Source organism: Haematobia irritans, chromosome 1 (assembly GCF_050003625.1).
Source record: "Haematobia irritans isolate KBUSLIRL chromosome 1, ASM5000362v1, whole genome shotgun sequence".
NCBI classification, from domain to species: Eukaryota; Metazoa; Arthropoda; class Insecta; order Diptera; family Muscidae; genus Haematobia; species Haematobia irritans.
In genome coordinates, this window is record NC_134397.1 from 149,470,652 (window position 1) to 149,495,343 (window position 24,692).

General features: G+C 35.3%; 2 protein-coding genes across 2 annotated transcripts; one reads left to right on the forward strand and one right to left on the reverse strand.

Moving 5' to 3' along the window:
* The first annotated feature begins 6,726 nt into the window (after positions 1–6,726).
* Positions 6,727–24,104, forward strand: LOC142221982 (adhesion G-protein coupled receptor G6-like). Its single transcript, XM_075291885.1, has 2 exons — positions 6,727–8,077; positions 22,915–24,104. Exons 1-2 carry the CDS (start codon positions 6,763–6,765, stop codon positions 24,054–24,056), a joined length of 2,457 nt encoding a protein of 818 aa, XP_075148000.1. The 5' UTR covers positions 6,727–6,762; the 3' UTR covers positions 24,057–24,104.
* LOC142242726 (uncharacterized) lies at positions 11,215–19,850 on the reverse strand. Its single transcript, XM_075314289.1, has 2 exons — positions 19,297–19,850; positions 11,215–12,293 (listed from the first exon to the last, which is right to left on the reverse strand). Exon 2 carries the CDS (start codon positions 12,289–12,291, stop codon positions 11,575–11,577), a length of 717 nt encoding a protein of 238 aa, XP_075170404.1. The 5' UTR covers positions 12,292–12,293; positions 19,297–19,850; the 3' UTR covers positions 11,215–11,574.
* Positions 24,105–24,692: the final 588 nt, after the last annotated feature.

Here is a 24,692-nt window from a genome sequence, read left to right on the forward strand (position 1 = left end):
CAAATTCAAGAAAATTTATTAGACATAATTAAGTTTTTTCACTTGTTAAAGAAAAATTTGTAGTTTCAAGGAAAAATTTGGAGTTCAAAATTGCAAGAATATCTTTAGTGACATATGAAGTTCATGATGGACGCATTTGTAGAAAACTTTGCAAATTTAAAGAAATACTGAACTATTTTGTGGAAGACACGAATTTAGTTAATCTTTATGCTTCATCTGTGTATATTATACCCTCCACCATAGGATGGGGGGTATATTAACTTTGTCATTCCTTTTGTAACACATCGAAATATTGCTCTAAGACCCCATAAAGTATATAAATTCTGGGTCGTGGTGAAATTCTGAGTCGATCTGAGCATGTCCGTCCGTCCGTCCGTCTGTTGAAATCACGCTAACTTCCGAACGAAACAAGCTATCAACTTGAAACTTGGCCCAAGTAGTTGTTATTGATGTAGGTCGGATGGTACTGCAAATGGGCCATATCGGTCCACTTTTACGTATAGCCCCCATATAAACGGACCCCCAAATTTGGCTTGCGAGGCCTCTAAGAGAAGCAAATTTCATCCGATCCGGCTGAAATTTGGTACATGGTGTTAGTATATGGTCTCTAACAACCATGCAAAAATTGGTCCACATCGATCAATAATTATATATAGCCCCCATATAAACCGATCCTCCGATTTGGCTGGCGAGGCCTCTAAGAGAAGCAAATTTCATCCGATCCGGCTGAAATTTGGTACATGGTGTTAGTATATGGTCTCTAAAAACCATGCAAAAATTGGTCCACATCAGTCCATAATTATATATAGCCCCCATATAAACCGATCACCAGATTTGACCTCCGGAGCCTCTTGGAAGACTAAAATTCATCTGATTCAGTTGAAATTTGGTACGTGGTGTTAATATATGGCCTCAAATTCCCATGCAAAAATTGGTCGAAATCGGTCCATAATTATATTTAGCCCCCATATAAACCGATCCCCAGATTTGACCTCCAAGGGCTCCTTGGAAGAGCAAAATTCATCCGATTCGGTTGAAATTTGGTACGTGATGTTAGTATATGGTATCCAACAACCATGCAGGAATTGATTCATATCAGTCCATAGTCATATATAGCCCCCATATAAACCGATCCCGAGATTTGGTTTTGGAGCCTCTTGGAGGAGCAAATTTCATCCGTTAACAATGCCAAACTAGGTCCATATCGGTCTATAGTTATATATAGCCCTCAGATAAATCAATCCCCAATCACACAAAAATTGGTCCATATCAATAATTGTATATAGCCCCCATATAAGCGACCCCCATATTTCAATTCTGGCTCCCTACGTACCGTGCAAAAGTCCATATCGATTTGTAATTATTTGTAGACTTACCTACACATACTTTTTTTTTGTCTAATGTATACCACGTATGGACTAACTCACAATTTAGAAAACGATGTTAAGAAGTTTTAAGATACCACACCCCAAGTAATCCGATTGTGGATGACTGTCTTTCGTAGAAGTTTCTACGCAATCCATGGTGGAGGGTACATAAGATTCGGCCTGGCCGAACTTACGGCCGTTTATACTTGTTTTTTTCCTCGGTTTTAGTTCATTTAACTAACGTATGCAAAAAATTCTTAGAGTAAAAGGAAATTGGATTAAAGGACATAATAATTCCATGAACTAAAATAAAGTTAAATTGACTTTAGTGAAATAGAGAGTTCACTTTTTTTTTGAGTGTAGGAGTACAATTAGTAGTGTAGTGAAGTGTGTCAAATTTTATTGAAATTGGTTCAGATTTAGATATAGCTCCCATATATATCGTTCGCTCGATTTACACTCATATGACCACAGAGGCAAATTTTTTCTCCGATTTAGTTGAAATTTGCAAATTTAAGAGAAGCAAATTTAATCCTATCCGCCTGAAATTTGGTACATGGTGTTAGTATATGGTATATAACATCTACGCAAAAATTGGTCCACATCGGTCAATAATTATATATTGCCCCCATATAAACCGATCTCCAGATTTGCCCTCCGAATCCCCTTGGAAGAGCAAAATTCCAAGGGGTGAAATTTGGTACATTGCGCTAGTATATGGCCGATAACAATCATGTCAAAATTGGTCCATATCGGTCTATAGTTATATATCGACGATACCGATCCCTAAAAATAATCTACCAAAGTTTTATTTCTATAGAAAATTTGTCAACATTTTATTAATATAGAAAAATTTGTTAAAATTCTATAGAAAATTTTGTCAAACTGAATTATATACGTACTTAACCGCCCTTTTTTTGTTTAATATAAAAGTTTTATTTCTATAGAAAACTTTGTCAACATTTTATTAATATAGAAAAATTTGTTAAAATTTTATATCTATAGAAAATTTGGTCAAAATTTTATTTCTATAGAAAATTTTGTCAAACTGAATTATATACGTACTTAATCGGCCTTTTTTGGTTTAATATATACCCCGTAAGGACTAACTTACAATTGAGAAGACGGTGTCAAGAAGTTTTAAGATACCTTGACATCGGCAAGTGTTACCGCAATCCAAGTTATAAGATTGTAGATGACAGTCTGTAGTAGAAGTTTCTACGCAATCCATGGTGAAGTGTACAATAAATAGTATACAAAGATTCTATATATATATATATATATATATATATATATATATATATATATATATATATATATATATATATATATATATATATATATATATATATATATATATATATATATATATATATATATATATATATATATTGTCCGATTGTCCTAAAATTTGGTATAGGGTCCTGTTTCGGCTCAAAGACTATCCCTATTGATTTTGGAAAAAAACGGTTCAGATTTAAATATAGCTGCCATATATGTTTTTCATATGTATACATATATATATTAGTCCGATTGTTCTCTAATTTGGTATAGGGTCCTGTTTCGGCTCAAAGAATATCCCTATAGATTTGGGAAAAAATCGGTTCAGATTTAAATATATCTGCCATATATGTTTTTCACCGATCTGGTCATAATTGGCGTGTATATCAACCGATCTTCCTCAAATTCCGTACATCCGAATATTTTATGTGTCACGAAAAACTTGCAAAATATCAGCCAAATCGGTTCAGATTTAGATATAGCTCCCATATATAGCTTTTGCCCGATTTACACTCATTTGCCCACAGGGGCCAATTTGTTGCTCCGATTTAGTTGAAATTTTGCAAAGGGAGTAGAATTAGCATTGTAACTATGCGTGCAAAATTTGGTTGAAATCGGTTCAGATTTGGATATATCTCCCATATATAGCTTTCGCCCGATTTACACTCATATGACCACAAAGGCCAATTTTTAACTCCGATTTAGTTGAAATTTTGCACAGGGAGTAGAATTAGCATTGTAGCAATGAGTGCAAAATTTGGTTGACATCGGTTCAGATTTAGATATAGCTCCCATATATATGTTTTTCTGATTTCGACAAAAATGGTCCAAATACCAACATTTTCGTTGTTAAATCGCCACTGCTTAGTCGAAAAGTTGTAAAAATGAATCTAATTTTTCCTAAACTTCTTATACATATATATCGAGCGATAAATCATAAATAAACTTCTGCGAAGTTTCTTTAAAATTGCTTCAGATTTAAATGTTTCCCATATTTATACCCTTCACCACTACTGTGGTGCAGGGTATAATAACTTTGTGCATTTATATGTAACGCCAAGAAGGAAAAGTCTAGGACCCATCGTTTAGTATACCGATCGGCTTAGAATTCAATTCTGAGTCGATTTAGCGATGTCCGTCTGTCTGTCTGTATATGTAATTTTGTGTGCAAAGTACAGCGCGCAGTTTAAGTCCGATCGTCCTCAAATTTGGCACAGAGTTTTACATTGGCTCAAAGACAATCGCTATTGATTTTGGAAAAAATGGGTTCAGATTTAGATATAGCTGCCATATATATTTATCACCGATCTGGTCATAATTGACGTATTTATCAACGTATTTTCTCAAAATTTCGGCCAGCCAAATATTTTGGGGCTGTCGTAAGATGTGCCAAATATCAGCCAAATCGGTTCAGATTTAGATATAGCTCCCATATATATCTTTCGCCCGATTTACACCCATATGACCACGGAGGCCAAAATTATTCTCCCATTTACGTTTTTTGTGTAGATAGCAGGATTATTATTCTAACTATGTATGTCAAATTTGGTCAAAATCGGTTCATATTTAGATATAGCTCCCACATATATGTACGCCAGAGTAGGGGAAATATGGTAGAATGTTTCATATTTTAGATCCATTTTCAATGAGAGTTTCCTCCAATTGACTCGACAGTTTCCACAGATAATACAGTTAATATGCTATTTAAGTGTGTATCCTTCACACTGTATTGCCAAACTTTCCACAGAATGGTCGATTTATAAATAAAGCTCCGACTTGTGGAAATATCGCCCGAATTGGCCAATAATATATCACAACCCACAATTGACCACTTATCTTGGCGAGATTTAACCAACATCCTTGTAAAATCGCCACTGCTGAGTAGCAAAAATTGTAAATATTACTCAAATTGTCTTATATCTCGAAAACATATGTTTCGCCCGATAAATCATAAATGCTATTTTGTACTATTGCATCAAAATTGCTCTAGCTTTATATTTCCCATATTTACTAACATTGTGTTTCATCCCAAGGTATTAGCCGATTTAATTTTTAATTCTAGCGATTTTGTAGAAGTACAAAATATTGTCTCCAAATCTTTTCAGATATAAATCAGATATGGTAACACAAATTTTGGTCTACATAATGGTGAAAGGTCCCAGCAAAAAAAGAGCTTCCAAAAAAGTAGTTTGGATCCCCAATCCGTGATCCGGAAGTAGTGAAAATTTGGATCATCTCCAATGAATTTTACATGAGCTTGTCATAGGACGGAAGTACTCCCTTTTTTGATCCTTTGGATTGCTTTAGAAGTTGTGCCCTGGAAGTTAATTTGAATGAAGAAATTTAAAAAGCGAAAAAAAATTTTTTCAACCAATTTCACTTTTTTTATCCATATGTTTTGTAACACTATTATTTTCCTATTATTTAATTTTTACAATTTGAAAAACTTTTTCGCTCCGACCAGGGATTGAACCTGGGTTTGCTGGCACCATAACAGAACGCCTTAGCACACTCAGCCACAAACGCCATTGAACATAAAGCGTCGAAAGGTCAATTCAAATGTTTGTGATATGATCGTAATACGACACCAAGGAATAACATTCGAATTGCTTCTCGAGATGTTCTTTATTAGTATGAACGAAAAAAATAAGAAACGCAGGTTCAAATCTCACCAGCGGCAATTTTTTTATCAAATAGTTTTCTAAAAAAATGTTTTTTTATCCTATGCATCGTTTTTATTTTTTATTTTCGGCATATATTTTCGTATAAACATATTTTTTCCATTAAAAATAAAAAAAAAATTAAAAATTATGGTAATTTGCAAAACCTTCTCAAAAGAACTTCCATGGAAGCGAAAAAGTTTATTATTATTTGTTTACCTTTTTATTATTTTTCTTTTTTTCTTTTTTTAATAGTTTTCTATTATTTTGTAAAATTTAATTGTCCAAAATTTGCACTTAAAATAGCCTGATTGCGTTCTTTCTAATATTTGTCCACAAGGACTGCATCGGAAGTAGAAAAAAATCATTGGGGGATCCCAAGATGCGCTTTAGAAGAAATGTTTGTGTACCTGTCCAAAAGGACTGCATCGGAAGTGGAAAAAAAATCATTGGAGGGCCCCACGATGCTCTTTACAAGAAATGCTTGTGGACTTGTCCAAAAGGACTGCATTGGAAGTTGGAAAAACTCGATGGGGGATTCTGGGATGGGCTTTAAAAGAAATGTTTGTGGAACAACTTCCAATTTTTTTTTTTTGCTGGGGTATAATATAGTCGGCCCCGACCGACTTTACTTACTTGTTTTTTACTAAAATTGTGTTCCACCCTAGTGCATTAGCCAACTTAAATTTTGAGTCTACAGATTTTGTAAAAGTCTATCAAATTCTGTCCAAATCGAGTGATATTTAAATGTATGTATTTGGGACAAACCTTTATATATAGCACCCAACACATTTGACGGATGTGATATGGTGTCGAAAATTTAGTCGGCCCCGCCCGACTTTAGACTTTCCTTACTTGTTTTTATATAGTATCAACCTTCAAATGATTCGTGTCAAAATTTTACGTCTGTAATAATTGAAATGCCTTCAATCACAGAAATGATAGTATCAATTAAAAAATTAATTGATCTAATTAAAAAATTAATTGATACTATTAATTTGTGTGATAGATTTTTGTTTCAACTAAAAATTTTGTTGAATCAATTAAATTTTTAATTTAATATTTCTTATATCTCAATTGAGATTTTAATATTTGCGATTGTGTTTTTTTTTCTGTGTAGATACGAAAACAAAGTCAAAGACAATTAAACAACACAACATGAGTTCGTTGAGTTCGAGAAACTTTTTTTTCACCGTTTTAACTACTAGGCATATCACCACAACGCATCATATCAAGTTTATTTATAATTATCTGTGGTGATTAGTGAATAAAAAAAATGTAAATCACTGTCGATAAAGGGACGTCATTCAAAGAAACTCTTTACACAAAACACAACCACTGTAAATGGTTATAAATAACTCATACATCTATGAACTTGGATATCGCTTACATGATATCCATCATTCTAAGATAATCATTCGACTGTGTTGTTGCATTAGAATCGGAAATACAAAATGGCAAAGTTTAATTGGCTCACTGGACTGGCTATTGCCTACTTAATTTGCCTAGCTGATGCAGTACAATTTTGTGATAAAGATATCTACGTAACCGACTTTAAAGTTCAAAGTTCAAATAATGCATCAATAATTGTTGATCTCGATGTTTTGGCTATTTGGTCGCCAGTTCGTACGGGTTGGCATAAAATCCAGCAATTGTGTTCAAGTCATACTGGTTTGCCATATCAAAGAAATTGCTATCGCAATAATCAGACTGAAGCTGGAACCTGGGATACCCAGAGTCAAGAAATTTACCTCTTGGAATGTCGTATTATTCCCAATAGTTGTGTTCCGCAGGAATTCCAACATCGGTATATACGAAAAAATAATATTTTGGAAAATCATATAAATAAATGGCCCATGGCTAAACTTGGAGAATATGCAAACCCTGAAGATCCATGTCTATTGAATTCGGGAATTTCGGTAACACGAAAATGTGTGTTCAATAGTACAACATATACGGCCGAATGGATGAAAGGTGATAACTATACAAATGTCAAATGCTTGAAGGATTTTAAAGAGCCAATAGTAACACTAAATTTAACCAATCTCTACAAAGAAATGCAAATTAAAAACCAGACGAATAAAATCGATAATCTAGAAATAGCAAAAAAATTGACATATCTTCTCTCGAAGCCGAATACAGTGCGTACACCTGAAGATTTGAAAATATCCACAAATATACTGGAGACCATAACAGCAACAGAAAAAAATCCCCTATTATTACCGAAGGTAATGGAGACTACAAATCTACTCATGCAGGCGGATAGGAAAGTTATTGAAACATCCAAGAGTTTGGACACTCCCAAAAATTTGTTGAAAACCGTTGAAAACTATTTGGATGATATGACCTATGTCATAATGCCAAAAAGTCAATGTCCGCAATCTGGGGAAGGTACCAGTATGACTGCTCAAAATCTTACCAGTGTTTTCTACTTGAATCCCTTCTGTTCAAATATTTCGGGAGTTGCTATTTATAGAAATTATAGTTCTTTAATACCATCCATTAAATACGATGGACCAACAAATACCTATTATCGTTATATCTATCTAAATCAATCTCTAGGTGAGATTTTACAAGAACCAAATCTTGAAGTGGCCGGATATATTCCAGAAGATGTATGGGAAAAATTACAAAAAGAATCTCCAGAGGCTTCGAACTCTATACGCTATACTTTATATCGTAATAAACATATGTTTGTCGATGGCATTGAAAATGAAATGGTAGAACCGGCAAGTTCGGTTTTAAGGCTTTCTTTGCCAGGCTATACAGGTAAGCTATAATTGTTATGCCAAGAGGCAAGCCAGCTGTTTCGGATTTCCACATTCTCATCAGTTTTTGTAGCCCGATATTAATGACGACAGATGAATTTTGCCAATATTACCTAACAAATGAAATTAGCGGGGATTGAAGAGGATGTTGAAATCCGAAACAGTTGTCGTGGTGTGAAGACTTTAAGTTTATTATAACGTCCACCATAGGATGAAGGGTAAAAAAAATTTGTCATTTAGTTTGTAAAGCATCGAGATATGATATGATTCACTCAAGCGATGTCCGTCTGTTGAAACCACGCCATACCCAGAATTGGCGTACGGAGTAGATTTCATCCAATCCGCTTGACATTTGGTACGAGTATGTTTAATTCTGATGCGATACAATGCTATTCAGAACAAAAGTGTGTATAGTTGTGGACATTGTCAAATTCCAAAAATCGAAAAAGGGCCCAATTGAAAACGAAACATAATCTCAAAAAGGAAATTTGGCTTCATTTTCATATATTTTAATACCCAGTAAAAAAATATGGAATTACTTCTAAAGCCACAACTTTAAAAGCACTTCCAAAAATGTTCTCCCAACGTTTTTCTTTATTTTAACTACTCAAGAATTAATTTAATTTTTTATAACGCGCTTATTTCTTATTTTTACAGGGTAATTTTAACTTTTTATACCCTCCACCATACTTTGTCATTCCGTTTGTAACACATCGAAATATTGCTCTCAGACCCCATAAAGTATATTCAGGGTCGTGGTGAAATTCTGAGTCGATCTAAGCATGTCCGTCCGTCCGTCTGTTGAAATCACGCTAACTTCCGAACGAAATAAGTTATCGACTTGAAACTTAGCACAAGTAGTTGTTATTGATGTAGGTCGGATGGTATTGCAAATGGGCCATATCGGTAAACTTTTAGGTATAGCCTCCATATAAACGGACCCTCAGAATTGGCTTGCGGAGGCTCTAAGAGTAGCATATTTCATCCGATATGACTGAAATTTGGTACATGGTATCTAGCAACCATGCAAAAATTGGTCCATATCGGTCCATAATTATATATAGCCCCCATATAAACCGATCCCCAGATTTGGTTTGCGGATCCTCTAAAAGAAGCAAATTTCATCCGATCCGGTTGAAATTTGGTACGTGGTGTTAGTATGTGGTCTCTAACAACCATGCAAAAATTTGTCCATATCGGTCCATAATTATATATAGCTCTCATATAAACCGATCCCCAGATTTGGCCTCCGGAGCCACTTGCAGGAGCAAAATTCATCCGATCCGGTTGAAATTTGGTACGTGGTGTTAGTATGTGGTCTCTACCAAACACGCAAGAATTGGTCCATATCGATCCATAATTATATATAGCTCCCATATAAACCGATCCCCAGATTTGACCTCCGGAGCCTCGTGGAAGAGCAAAATTCAACCTATTCGGTTGAAATTTGGAACGTGGTGTTAGTATGTGGTCTCTAACAAACCCGCAAGAATTGGTCCATATCGATCCATAATTATATATAGCCCCCATATAAACCGTTCCCCAGATTTGATCTCCGCAGCCTCTTTGAGAAGCAAAATTCATACAATCCGGTTGAAATTTGGAACGTGGTGTTAGTATGTGGCCGCTAATAACCATACCAAAATTGGTCCATATCGGTCTATAGTTATATATAGCCGATCCCCAATCACACAAAAATTGGTCCATATCGGTTCATAATCGTGGTTGCCACTCGAGCCAAAAATAATCTACCAAAATGTTATTTCTATAGAAAATTTTGGCAAAATTTTAATTCTATTGAAAATTTTTGGCAAAATTTTAATTCTATAGATACATTTGTCAAAATTTTATTTATATAGAAACTTTAATCAAAATTTTATTTCTATAGAAAATTTTGTCAAAATTTAATTTCTATAGAAAATTTTGTCCAAATTTTACTTCTATAGAAAATGTTGTCAAAATTTTATTTCCATAGAAACTTTTGTCTATGGAAATAAATATTTGGAATATAGAAAACTTTGGTAGTCTGAATTATATACGTATTTAATCGGCCTTTTTATACCCTTCACCACTATGTAACGCCAAGAAATAGTGGTCATAGACATCTTTTAGTATACCGATCGGCTTATAATTAAGTTCTGAGTCGATTTAGCGTTGTCCGTCTGTCTGTCTGTCCGTCCGTCCGTCCGTCCGTCCGTCTGTCTGTCTGTCTGTCTGTATATGTAATTTTGTGCACAAAGTACAGCTCGCAATTTAAGTCCGATCGTCCTCGAATTTGGAATAGGGCCGTTTCTTGGGACAGAGACAATCGCTATTGGTTTTGGAAAAAATCGGTTAAGATTTGCATATAGCTGCCATATATATTTATCCCCGATTTGGTCATAGTTAGCGTGTTTATCAACCGATGTTCTTGAAATACCGTACATCCAAATATTTTATGAATCTCGAAAATCTTGCAAAATATCAGCCAAATCGGTTCAGATTTAGATATAGCTCCCATATATATCTTTCGTCCGATTTAGACTCATATGACCACAGAGGCCAAAGTTTACTACCGATCTTCGTGAAATTTTGCTCAGAGGGTAGCATTGACATTCTACCAATGTTTGGTAAATTTGATTGAAATCGGTTCAAATTTAGATATAGCTCATATATATATAAGTGTTGGAGTCACTATCCAACTTTCCAGAGGGTAGTCACCTAAATCCTCAGATTCGGACACCCTCGCTTGTTTGTCTTTACGTTTTCCTTTGATGATCAAGACGTCCCGTCTTTGGATGAAATTTAATTGTTCTTTCCCACTGGGGAAGGTAAATGTATTTCCATGCACTGATCTTATTGGAATGCAAAAACACGTCAGTTGGATTCACTAGCCCCTGGGGCAATACAAATATATTTTTTTTTTCTTTGGTTAAACACTTTTCCCAAAGGGATAGCTAAGCAATATTTTTCCTCCAAAGAAATAATGTCACAAATAGCTCACTGGTAAATACAAAGGCACGATAGTTCACTTCAAAACCAATGATTTTATTTTTACAAAATATAAGTACAAAAAGTTCATATAAAATTTGATTATTTCTTTTGTTTAGCACTACTAATTGTCTCCTTTCTTGTATACTTTAAATCACAATATGGCGCTTAGAAAGAAAGAAAAAACTATATATAAAAAAAGACAATGTCAACAAAAATGAATCTAACGCCGTCCACAAACAAGGACGGTGACGGTCATGCAAGGACTGATTAGTCCACGTTGTGTTGCATACGTCAGTGATACAACACAGCGTTTTCTCGCACCAACATCCCGCCCCCCTTGCGACTACCTCGCAATTACTTATTTCAAAACAAAAAAAGTTGTTAAAACAAAATGAAAATAAATGAATTCATGGTGGCTTATTATCTATCATATATAAATGCAGGAACCAGCCTGTTAGTATACACCCCTGGGGGTAAAAACAAAAAAAAAAAACAAAATAATTCAGTTGTTGTCTCAGAGGCACTTTATCCGCAAAAATTGAAGTCTCTTGCCACTTCCCCGAAGAATGTCCATCCAAAGATGGTGTTCTGGGCATACGGCAAATCACGCTCCAGTTTAGGCAGTCCCAGGTAAATCCTTTCGGCGACGTCTCGTCCCAATATAATACTTACTCCTCTCGGTAAGTGAAGGCCAGGGTCAGCTAATGCTTTGTCTGGGTAAACATCTCTCAAGTATTGTAGATTGAGAGGTTTATCTGGCTTGGTAAGCGCCATCGGCTGTGAGTTGAGCAAGGTGGTGGTTAGTGTTCTGACATTGTTATGGATTGAACTCAGAACCACAGGTATAGTACGTCCAAATTCTGGCCCACGTCGTGGAAGAGGCCAGCCAAGATAAATCTCGCTTTTATTCATAGATGGAATGAGAAGTGCCTTGGCTTGTACAGGAGTTTCGAGCTTCCCAGGGATTTTAACCATAACGAGAGCAGACATTGGTAACCAAACATTTCGACGTGAATTCATAGGGTGTAACAACGTATGATGAGGGAGATGGCAAATGTGACATCCCTTGGTCCTTGGGCAGTGAATTGCTACATGAGACATCCCCATACAATTGAAGCAAAAATTCCTTTCTCTTATGTAGTCCTCCTTCACTGGAGTTGGCAGCTGGAGAAAGATGCGACAATGACGCAGCGAATGCCTGGTATCGCAGAATGGGCATTTGAACTCGTCCTTGAAACTCATTTCTGTAATAAATAAAAATCCAATAGTGAGGAAGAGGCAAATTTGGATACTGAGCAAGAGTAAGTGAGACAACATAAACTGGGCTGGAACTGAGATCTTATTGAGAGCGAGGAAGTAACACAAGCTTATGAATAGGTCGAGAAATAATTCCAGTCTGTGTTCGTAAATCCACAACACGAACACGGTTATCACGACCATGATGAAGTTTTATAACTCGCCCCAAACGCCAATCATTGGGAGCGAGAGCTTCATGACGAAGTACAACTAGATCATTAATTTTTAGATCTTCTTGAGAATTCTTCCATTTCGTGCGCTTATGAAGCTCCTTCAAATATTCGGCCTTCCACCTTCGGCAGAATTCCTGCTGAATCAACTTCAAACGTCGCCAACGATTTAGCAACGACGTGTTCTTTGCGGATTCCTCTGGCTCTGCTGGAGAAAGAAGAGATCCCCCTATGAGGAAGTGACCGGGAGAAAGGGCACCGAAGTCATCAATATTGTCTGATATCGGAGTTAATGGCCTGGAATTGAGACAAGATTCTATGGTGGCCAAAATTGTAGCAAATTCTTCAAAAGTATGTCGAATTTGCCCAGACATCTTTTTTAAATGATTTTTGCAACTTTTTACTCCCGCCTCCCAAAGCCCACCCATGTGTGGCGATGAGGCAGGAATAAAATGCCATTGGAGCTGTTGATGACCATATCGGGTGACAGCTTCATCCTTCAATTCAGAGACCGTCCGAGCAAAGTTTCTTCGGAGTTCTCTATCCGCTCCAACAAAGTTTTTCCCGTTATCCGAGTAAATATGACGAGGACAACCTCTTCGAGACACAAAACGAGCCAAAGCCGCCAAGAAAGCTGAAGTGGAAAGATCGCTGACTGGCTCCAAGTGTATAGCCTTAGTCACGAAGCAAACAAATAAACAAATATACCCCTTTGAAATACGACAACCGCGTCCATTGAAAGTTTTAATTTCAAACGGGCCAGCAAAATCTACCCCAGAAGTAGAGAAAGGTCGATTAAATGTTGTTCTTTCTTGAGGAAGTGCTGCCATAATTTGACTTTGCCGTTTCTGTTGAGCAATAATACATTCTTTGCAGCGTCGATAATGTGCTTTCACGAGATTCCTGCCCTTTATAATCCAACATTCAAGCCTCGTAGTAGCAAGTGTCAATTGAACACCACCATGGTTCGTTAGCTTATGTACCAATGCAACATAAAGCTTTGCGAAGTAGCTTTGATAAGCCAATATGACGGGATGCCTCTCGTGGTAAGATAAGGCGGTTGTGGAACCCAAGCGTCCATTTCTCGAATGAGCTGGTCCTTATCCAGAAAAGGAGTAAGAGAAAGAAGAGAACTACCTGATGGCAAATTTTGTTTCCTCATGAGACAATCGTATTCTGAAGAGAAATAAATTCTCTGCGACAATGACATCAAACGAAGACGAGTGAATCTAAGTTCCTTTGCAGAGAGTCGAACGCTTTCAAACTTGTATTTTGTTTTATGAGAAATGTGTATACGCCGAAAGAAGCGAAACATATATGATATTACATGGATAGCCCTCGAGAGGCAAGAAAATCTTTCCAATATATCTTCTTCTATAGTCGATCTAGCAACATGAGCTCTTACAGGTTTAGATTCAACTGTTGTGTCTGGGATCGAAATATTTAAAGGCCATTCACTTTCTTTCTCTTTGAGCCAAATTGGTCCATGCCACCATAAACTACAATCCTTTAATTCTAAAGGAGTTCGCCCCCGGGTTGCTAGATCCGACGGATTAACAGCCGTTGGCACATGTCGCCAGTTATTACCAACTTTTTCTTGAATAATAGCAACCCTGTTTGCTACGAACGTTGTCCATGTATGAGGAAGTTTTCTTAACCAACACAGAACAATTGTTGAGTCAGACCATGCAAATAAATTAGTTTTTGGAATTTTCATTTGAGGCAGAATAGAATCAACCAATTCAGACAACAGTAGAGCTCCACATAGCTCTAGTCGAGGCAAAGACATCTTTTTCAGGGGAGCAACCCTGGATTTGGAAACCAGCAAGTTTGTGTAAATTTGATTACCAATTTCTATTCTCAAATATAAAGTTGCGACGAGTCACAAAATCCATGCACTTGTACACTGCACTCAGGAGAATATTTTACCCAACGGGGTATACAAATATCATCAATTCCTTTTGAATCAGAGACAAAATTTTTCCAACTAATAAGAGTAAGTGGCTTTAAGGGATCGTCCCAGCCTATATCATCGAGCCAAAGTTTTTGCATTAAAATTTTTGCCCTTACAACAATTGGAGACAGCCATCCCAAAGGGTCAAAAATTTTGGCAATAATCGACAAAACTTGTCTTTTTGTGTAAGAATTTCTTTCTTCTATTTTATCCATCACAAAATAGAAACAATCTGAGGAAGCGTTCCACCTAATACCAAGTGTTTTCGCAGAACTCTTATCATCAAACTCTAAAAAGTCCTCTCTCAGTAGATGCTCACGAGGAATTCCATCTAATATATTTTTAGAGTTGGATGTCCATTTACGTAATTCAAACCCGGCTGAATTCAAAATTCCAATTAATTCATTTCTCGCTTTCAGACCTTCATCAACGGTATGAACACCAACCAACGCGTCATCAACGTACATATTCTCACGCAGTATTTTTGAGCCAAGTGGAAAATTATTTTCTTCATCTTCCGCCAATTTCAAAAGCGTCCTAAGAGCCAAATAAGGAGCGCAATTTATGCCAAAGGTTACCGTTTTCAATTGGTAATCGGTAATTTCCTCGTTTGGGGAAGATCTAAATAAAATACGCTGATATGAGGCATGATTTGAATTGACCCAAATTTGTCTATACATTTTGCTAATGTCAGCATTAAAAACAAATCGGTATAGACGCCAATTCAAAACTAGTGAGACAATATCTTTTTGCAGTGTAGGGCCAACATATAACATGTCGTTTAAACTTTTGCCATTAGATGACGCACATGAGGCATTAAAAACAATTCTCAACTTTGTTGTAGTTCTATCAGGTTTGAATATCCCGTGATGAGGCAAATAAAAATAAGTTCCATTGCTCGATAATGGCCGATCCACTTTTTCCATATGTCCTAGAGACAAATATTCTAAAATGACTTTGTCATATTCCGATTTATGTTCAGGCCTACGAATCAAAGAAGCCTCATTTCTTAAAAATTGGGACAACGCAATATATCGACTTGAGTCAGAAGCAAGTGTAAATGGTAAATCCGACCGAAAGGGCAAGTTTACAGTATATCTCCCATCAGGACCTCTAACAGTAGTCGATCGAAAAATTTCTTCACATTTTTTATCCTCAAATGAAAGTTTACATTTTTTGGGAACTTCTTCTATTGTCCAAAATTTGGCAAGTTGATCTTGTAATGATACTCTAGTACAGTGAGAAACACGAATCATTCTTCTTCGTGTTGAATTCTCAGTTGGGCCGGTCAATATCCAGCCAAAAACTGTTTCTTGGGCTATCAGAGAACCAAGAATGCCTTTTTGTACTCCATTGAGCAAGATAATTGGATAAATATTTCCTCCGAGTAAGATATCTACGGGGCCACTTTCATAAAATGTAGGATCTGCCAAATCCATCTTTGGGATTTTCTCTATACAACTATTCTCAATAGAATGTGTGGGAATATTGCCTGTTATATCAGGCACAACTAACGCTTCTAATTCCAATGAGAAAGATTCATTTTTTCTTGATCCAATTTTCAAGAAAGCAATTTTGGAACATTTGGTTAAAAATTCTCCACCTAAGCCAGAAATATCAGCAGAGACAGACTTTGTAGGTAGTTTCAAAGTCTTTTGAAGACGTGAGGAAATAAATGTATCGTCCGAACAGGGATCAATTAAAGCCCTAGCTTTATACGCAACACCATTTTTCAAAATATTTATCAAAGCAGTGGCTAGCATTGTTCTATTTGAGACAGAAGTATGAAAAGCACGAGCACTTGAGGAAGTCGAGGGTTCGTCGTCTTGTACGCCGTTATTTGTTGTTGAAGATTGAGGAAGATTTCTGTTTTCATTCGTATTCGAAACATTGTTTTGAGGCGATTTATTTTTATGCATTAAACTATGGTGTTTCAAATTACACTTTGAACAAGCAGACGACCTACAGTCTACTGCTCTATGACCCTGAGCCAAACAATTAATGCATCTATTTTCTTTTCGGACAACATTTAATCTATTTCGAAATTCCATATTGAGAAACTTTGGGCAAGATTTTAATGAATGAGTTCCTTTACACAAACTGCATTTACTCTCATTCACTTTTGTATGATGGACTTTAAATTTTTTCGAGTTATCATATTGGTTGAATTTCGGACGAGAATTCTGAGAAAGTTGTGAACCAATAGAGCCAGTTATATCCGAAACGCTCTCCAACGCTTGAAACCTTTCAGTCAGAAATTTATTCAAATCCTCCCATCGAGGCATTTCTGTTTTATTTACTAAAGATTGTTCCCACAGAGAAAGCGTTAGTTTAGGCATTTTAGTGGAACATTGATAAACAAATATTGGATCCCAAGATTTCACATCAATTTTATATAATTCCAAAACCGAAATACAATTTGTGACATCACGTTGAAGTCTCTTAAGACCACTTGCAGATTCTTGCCCACAGGGAGTCAAATTAAAAAGATTTCTCAATTGAGAGTTAATTAGAATCCTTTTATTTTCATATTGATTCTTTAGATTATCCCACGCAATTGAAAAGCCCTCAGCTGTTAGCGGGATATGACGATTAATTTCCCTTGCTTCTCCACTTGTCTTTTGAAAAAGATGGTATAGTTTTTCTACGGCGCTAAGTTTTTTATTATTAATGTATATGGCCGTGAACAAATCACGAAAACTAGGCCATGATACGTAGTCCCCGTGAAAAATTTCAGTATCGCACGGAGGGACAGCTATTGAGGAAGACGAAGACTTAGCAGAAATCGGATTAGCTTTAATTTTTTCCTTCCATTCTCCCAAAGTACTAACACATTTTATATAGCTTTCATGAGCTAATTTCCTTTTCGTTTTTATCGCTTCTCTATTCTTTTTATAACACTCAGCGTCTGAAACACAATTCTTGTGTGCCTGTTTCCATGCTGCCCACAACAGACGAACTTCCTCTTCATCTGCTTCAATTGCAGATAAATTATACCTTGAGGAGTCGGTTCCAGAAAGATTTTCTTCGAAAGACACAATCTCCTCACACTGAGCCACAAGGTCTTCAAAGGTCGACATTTTCACAGAGAAAATACTTTGATTCACAACTACAAATTTTTGTTTAAGAGGCAGTAAAACAATGAAATGAGAAAGTTATTTATGTTTGCCCAAGAAGCAAAACAATATATGGCCGATTAAATCAATTCTGTATATCGAATTCCCAAATTCTCCAATTTTTTTTTCCAAAATTGCAAAAAATTTCAATTTGTTCCACGAGACAATCGATATGTTTTTTAAGAATTTTGTTTACCACCGGACCAAACGAGCCAATTATGTCGTAAAAGCCAAATAAATTCCAAAATATTCCCAATGAAAATTTTTCCAATGTAAACTGTTCCAATGAACAATACAATATATTGATCTCTAAATTTAATCAATTATTTTTATTAAAGCCAAGTAAAAGTATTCAGCAACTTTTATCTTATGAGCAAGATTTACAACTCAATCGGAAAAATCTCCACTATTTACTTTTTGCAATTCAAATATTTCGCAAAATTTTGTATGCTCATTAAATTCCAATATTATATTTCAAGTATTTCACTTTCTCCCACGAGAAAATTCAAAATTCAAAGTTTTGTTCAAATGAGAAAATTCTTTAGAGGAAGTCAAATTAAAAAAAAATTCTTCAAAAATTTCCATATCCCAACGGATGAGTACTGATTCACAATGTTTTCCAATTAATTTTTGTGAGTCAATAATTTTTGGTTGATCCAATTATAACAACTACGAGACAGTATTGTTCAATATATAAGTGAAAAAAAAAATCCAATAATTTTTCAACAAATTATTTCTCACAAATTTCTCTCAGTGTAGATACATGTAATGCGATCAATTCAAAGTATACAATTTTAAATCCAAAAATTTCCAAATAAATTTTTCTTCTCTTCTGGCCCACTGTATCAACCATGTACTGTCATTTGTCCAAGTACAAACAATTTTTCAAAACAAAGTCTTTTCCAATAAGACTGTCACAGTGTATGATTTTCCAAGATACTAATATTAAGTAACTGCCTCTTAGAGCCAATATTCGGAGTCACAAAAATCCATAGACACAAACAAGGATTCCTTCGAATGTTACTTTTACATTATTTGTGAGCCAGATTTACCAAGAGGAAGATTATTTCTTAGATTCCATAATTTTCATATACCATTATTTTTTAAACTTTGCGCCACTGTGCAAGTATATACGACAATGTATTGTTTTCAAATATTGTATATGCCCTTTGTTATGATTTATGTATTTGCTATTTTCTCCAAAAATCAAAACATAAATAATCGTATCCAAATATGTATACGAATCCAAGTTTGTAGCACACAAGCGATGTGCGAAATCAACGAGGGGTGAGGTAGATAAAAAAACTCTGCAACTGCATTCAATGAGAAAGAACAGCGCACAAGCAGAGCAAACTCCACATCAAATTGAGACAACAAAATTCTAATGATCGATGTAAGCATGGGCAACAAGTGAAGAGATGGGGGTTGTTGCCAAATTTCAATGCATCAAGGGAAAATGCAAAAATGTAAACAAGAAATTTGCCGGTTCAATACAACACCAACAAATGAGAAAGGCAATTCAAAGGAGACAAGAAGAATGGAATGGTAACGGTATCACTTTAAAATGCTTGGTCTTTAGAATTTTCTGGACGTGTTATGTAACAATATAACCATTAAATTTGAGCACCATTATTGAGAAAGATCCATGTAGCCGGGCCAGTATGTATGTCCACCACAATATAATATTTTGAATGTAATATTGTGTACATACCTTTTGTCCAAATAATTTCTTGTTTGTTGAATTTACCACTTTTCCACTGGATTTGCTGATGTTGATGTCCAAATTTTGTTTAAATTGACGGCTTCTGAAGGACCATATGTTGGAGTCACTATCCAACTTTCCAGAGGGTAGTCACCTAAATCCTCAGATTCGGACACCCTCGCTTGTTTGTCTTTACGTTTTCCTTTGATGATCAAGACGTCCCGTCTTTGGATGAAATTTAATTGTTCTTTCCCACTGGGGAAGGTAAATGTATTTCCATGCACTGATCTTATTGGAATGCAAAAACACGTCAGTTGGATTCACTAGCCCCTGGGGCAATACAAATATATTTTTTTTTTCTTTGGTTAAACACTTTTCCCAAAGGGATAGCTAAGCAATATTTTTCCTCCAAAGAAATAATGTCACAAATAGCTCACTGGTAAATACAAAGGCACGATAGTTCACTTCAAAACCAATGATTTTATTTTTACAAAATATAAGTACAAAAAGTTCATATAAAATTTGATTATTTCTTTTGTTTAGCACTACTAATTGTCTCCTTTCTTGTATACTTTAAATCACAATATGGCGCTTAGAAAGAAAGAAAAAACTATATATAAAAAAAGACAATGTCAACAAAAATGAATCTAACGCCGTCCACAAACAAGGACGGTGACGGTCATGCAAGGACTGATTAGTCCACGTTGTGTTGCATACGTCAGTGATACAACACAGCGTTTTCTCGCACCAACAATAAGCCAGAGTTTTGCCGTGATTTGCTTCAAATTTTGCACAAGGGGTACGTTTAATAGTATCGTTAAGTGTGTCAAATTTAGTTAAAATCGGTTCAGATTTAGATATAGCTCACATATATATCTTTCGCCCGATTTGGACTTATATTTATGGTCCCAAAGGCCAGAGTTTTGCCCTGACTTACTTCAAATTTTGCACAAGCGGTACTATGGTCAAAATCGATTCAGATTTAGATATAGCTCCCATATATATATTTCGTCCGATTTGAACTTATATGGCCTAAAAATCCAGGGTTTTGCCGTGATTTGCTTCAAATTTCGCACAAGGAGTATGTTTAGTAGTATAGGTAATTGTGGCAAATTTGGTTGAAATCGGTTCAGATTTAGATAGGGCTCCCATATATATCTCCCGTTGGATTTGCACTCATATGACCAGGGTGGTTACTATGTAATTCGATTCGAAAGTTAAATATTACGAAAACGGATTTTTCCTACCAACTAACTCGAATTGGCAAATACATTTGCTACTTTCGAGTTGCCACATCCGATTATCGGATATTCATACTCTACTTTCGTATGTGCATCACCATGTACTTCGAATTTAGATGTCAAAGTCGCTCGAAAGTAAACATTTGTACTCGTTTGATATTATGTTAACGGAAAAATTTAAAATATTAAATTATTGGCACCAAACGCATAAAAATGTAAGTATTTGTTAAATTTATAATCAGTAGATTAATATTTATAAAAATATTTTTTAATAGGGAAAATCCAACAAAAAATGTAAATGGTCTGACCATTTGGATGTGAGAACCATCAACAGCTCCTATTATCCCTGGAATTCCGGACATGACATAAAACGAATTTTTAGCTGCTCGTTTTTCATCATCGTTCATAAGGAAATTTATATGTTTGGGACACAATACATTCTCTATAGCATTACACACTTCTTTGATGCAGTTTGACACAGTTTGTTGTGCCAAGCCAGCAAAACGGTCTTGACCGATTTGGTGTTGGTACCCACCTTGACCAAGAAACTTAAGTGTAACACCTAATTTAATCTCAGGTGTTACACCAGTCGATCTCTGTGTTGTTGGCAGCTATGATCTAATGTTCTCCAACATATAGTTAAAAGCTTCTTTGTTAAGCCGGAAATTTCGCACAAACCTATAAATATAAGTATAAACTCAGGAACAACATACATAACACGTTGGTACTAACATTGCATCCGTTAATTGCATAAAATCTACACCATCGCGTAAGATTCTGCGTTCCATTCGCTCATCTTCATTTTCCATCCAAAGGGCAACCGAATCCATTTTTGTAACGCACAAATATTATTTACTTTTTATTTTAATTGTTTTGACATTTCATGTAATAGATGTAGCCAACTCTGAATAAAACATTCGAAAGTACTGCCAAAAATGTTAAGAATTAGTGACAACACTTTCCACTCGATTCAAAACTCTTACATGGTAAGACTATAAATTCGGATCGAATACAACTTTCGAGCTGTTCAAACTTTCGAATCGAGTTACATAGTAACCGCCCAGGTGGGCCCAAGTTATACTCCCATTTACGTGAAATTTCGCATAGATAGCAGAATTATTATTCTAACTATGCATGTCAAATTTAGTCAAAATTGGTTCAGATTGTATATAGCTCCCATATATACGTACACCAGAGTTGAGGAAATATGGTAGACTGTTTCATATTTTAGACCCATTTTCAATGGGATTTTCCTCCAATTGACTGGATAGTTTCCTCAGAAAATACAAATATGGCCAAAATTCTCACACTTTACACAAAATTCTGTGATGATTTCCCCATATCTTAGCCATATCCTACACACTGTAATGCCAAAATTTCCACAGAACGGATGAGTTTTAAATAATGCTCCAAGTCACCCGACTAGACCAAATAATATATCACAACCCACACTTTACCACATATCTTGGCTGAGTAGCAAAAATTTTAAATATTACTCTAGTTGTCCTATATCTCGAATACATATGTATCGCCTGAAAAATGATAAATCTCTTTTGTACAATTGCATTAAAATTTCTCTCGCTTCATATTTCCCATATTTTTTATTAACATTGTGTTTCATCCCAGGGCGTTAGCCGATTTAAATTTTAATTCTAGAGTTTTTGTAGAAGTACAAAAAATTGTTTCCATTAAAAGTATTTGTATCTGGAAATGCAAACTTTTGTATAGCTCCCAGCAAATTTTAAGTAGTTGAGATGGTAACACAAATGTTTGTCTACATAATGGTGAAGGGTATAATATAGTCGGCTCCGCCCGACTTTAGACTTTACTTACTTGTTTAGTTTAATATATACCACGAATGAACTACCTTGCAATTTAGAAGACGGTGTTAGGAAGTGTTAAGATACCTTGCCATCCGCAAGTGTTACCGCAACCCAAGTAATTCGATTGTGGATGACAGTCTTCAGTAGAAGTTTCTACGCAATCCATGGTGGAGGGTACATAAACTTCGGCCGAACTTACGGCCGTATATACTTGTTGATACTCAAAACATATATTTGTTAGGTCATTCGTCGACTTGGCACCGGAAGACTTCTTTTTATTCCACTATGTACGAAATAAAATAATATGTTAACGTTTTGTCGACATCTTAAGAAGATACCTCAATCAATAAATCGATTTTCCCATGGTCAATATTTATTTTCTACCCTCTTATACATCCTTTATGGGGTCTGAGACCAATATCGCGATGTATTCCAAACGGTTTTCTAACAAAGTTACCCACACATCTTATGGTGGTAGGTATAAAACCAAAAATTGTGATTTTTTATACGATTTACCATAGATTAACAATAATAAATTAATATAAAATCCTCCTTTATTTCAGATATTTTACCAGGTGATGTACCCATGATTTTCCATGTCGATAATGAGAATGTTGGGCCACCACCTGAGTGTGGAAGCTACAATTTGATATCGTGGACATGGATTAATGCAACACAGTATTACGATCAGGATACGGCACTGTGCATGACTAATAGCCTCACTTCATTTGGTTCTCTATTGCGTCTTAATCATCATAAGGACTTCAAGCAAAATACCTCGGTATTAAACATAATAATGAGCTATAGCATCGATATGACATCCATTATTGGTTGCGTCCTATCATTGTTTGGTTTATTTTGTATTTGGCTAACAGCCATTTGCTGTAAGAAGTGGAGATCAGTATTTTTCAATTGGTTCCTGCTCAATATTTGTTTGGTACTTACAATACTGATTGGTTATCTTCTGGTGGTGAACATTCCAATTTTCCGTAAGACTTTCAATCCTTCTGATGATCAGTTTTGTTTTGCCGAGGGAGCTTTGTTTCATTATTTAACTTTAACTCTTTTTACATGGATGTTTATTATAGCGATAGTGGAGTACTATCGCTTTGTTAAGGTCTTTGTGAGTGAACCAGGTTTAGGGGAATTATTATCCTGTATGGCAATTGCTTGGTTATTACCTCTTATACCCACTGGAATTGTGCTAATTTTCGATCGCAATTCATATCTACCACTATCTGATGGTGGAGATGTTATCAGCCCTATTTGCTATCCATCTGGTCGAAGTTTTTATTTGGCTCTATTCCTGCCAATAACGAGTGCACTTTTAGCAAATATGTTTATATTTTTCCATATAATGTGTTCTCTATGTCGTTCTATGAAAAGAGTTCAGAAATTCGGAGCTGATAAGGATTTCAATTTAAAAGTACGATTGGGAGTTTTTCTCTTTTTTCAATTGGGCATTACTTGGCTATTTGGTATTTTGGCTCATATTGACGATAGCAAGATTTTGTCATTTCTATTCAGTTTGACATCATCTTTACAGGGATTTATTTTATTCCTGTTTTGTGTGATCACCGACAAGAATGCAAGGGATTATTGGATGGGCTTCTGTTCGGGCAGAGATTATATTATTGTGAATGAAATGTCTGCAACCCAAATGACTAATAGCGTCTCACGAAATAGAAAAGATGATAGCACATAATTATGCTATTGTTAAAAATAAAATAATTTTAAAATATTACAATAAAAAGATGATGTTTTAATATAGACAAACAAGGGTATTTGTAATTAATAAGACTTCATTTAGAAACAAGTAAGTAAAGTGGAAAGTCGGCCGACGCCGACTATATCATACCATAAACCAGCCGTACTGAACTAATAAATATAAGCATTTGTTAGCTATAATTGAAATAGGTTTGGGAGATAAAACGTATTTCCATATTTAAGAAGATTATGGGGTACATGTTTACACTCAAAAAAATATTGTCGTGACGGCAAAGATTTCATACCTTTAAAATCCGAATCCGAATTTTGCTTAGTATAGAAGGCATTATTCTCTTATATAAAATTTTTCTTCCTTGTTCAAAAGTAGAAAAATTTTTCAATGAATTCGTTTTAGTTTTATAGAAACAAAACGAAACAAAATTTCATTTTACTAAAGTCAACATGGCTTTAATACTTCTGAAAAAAATTTAAAAAAAATCAAATTGTCTTTAGTATTGTTGACTTTTTTCATATTGACTTTAAAGCTTAAAAATGTTTAAAAATAGGGCATGGTCTTTAACACTTCATTTTAAAGTCGTTTTTTACTTGAAGCATACCATATTTATACATTGCG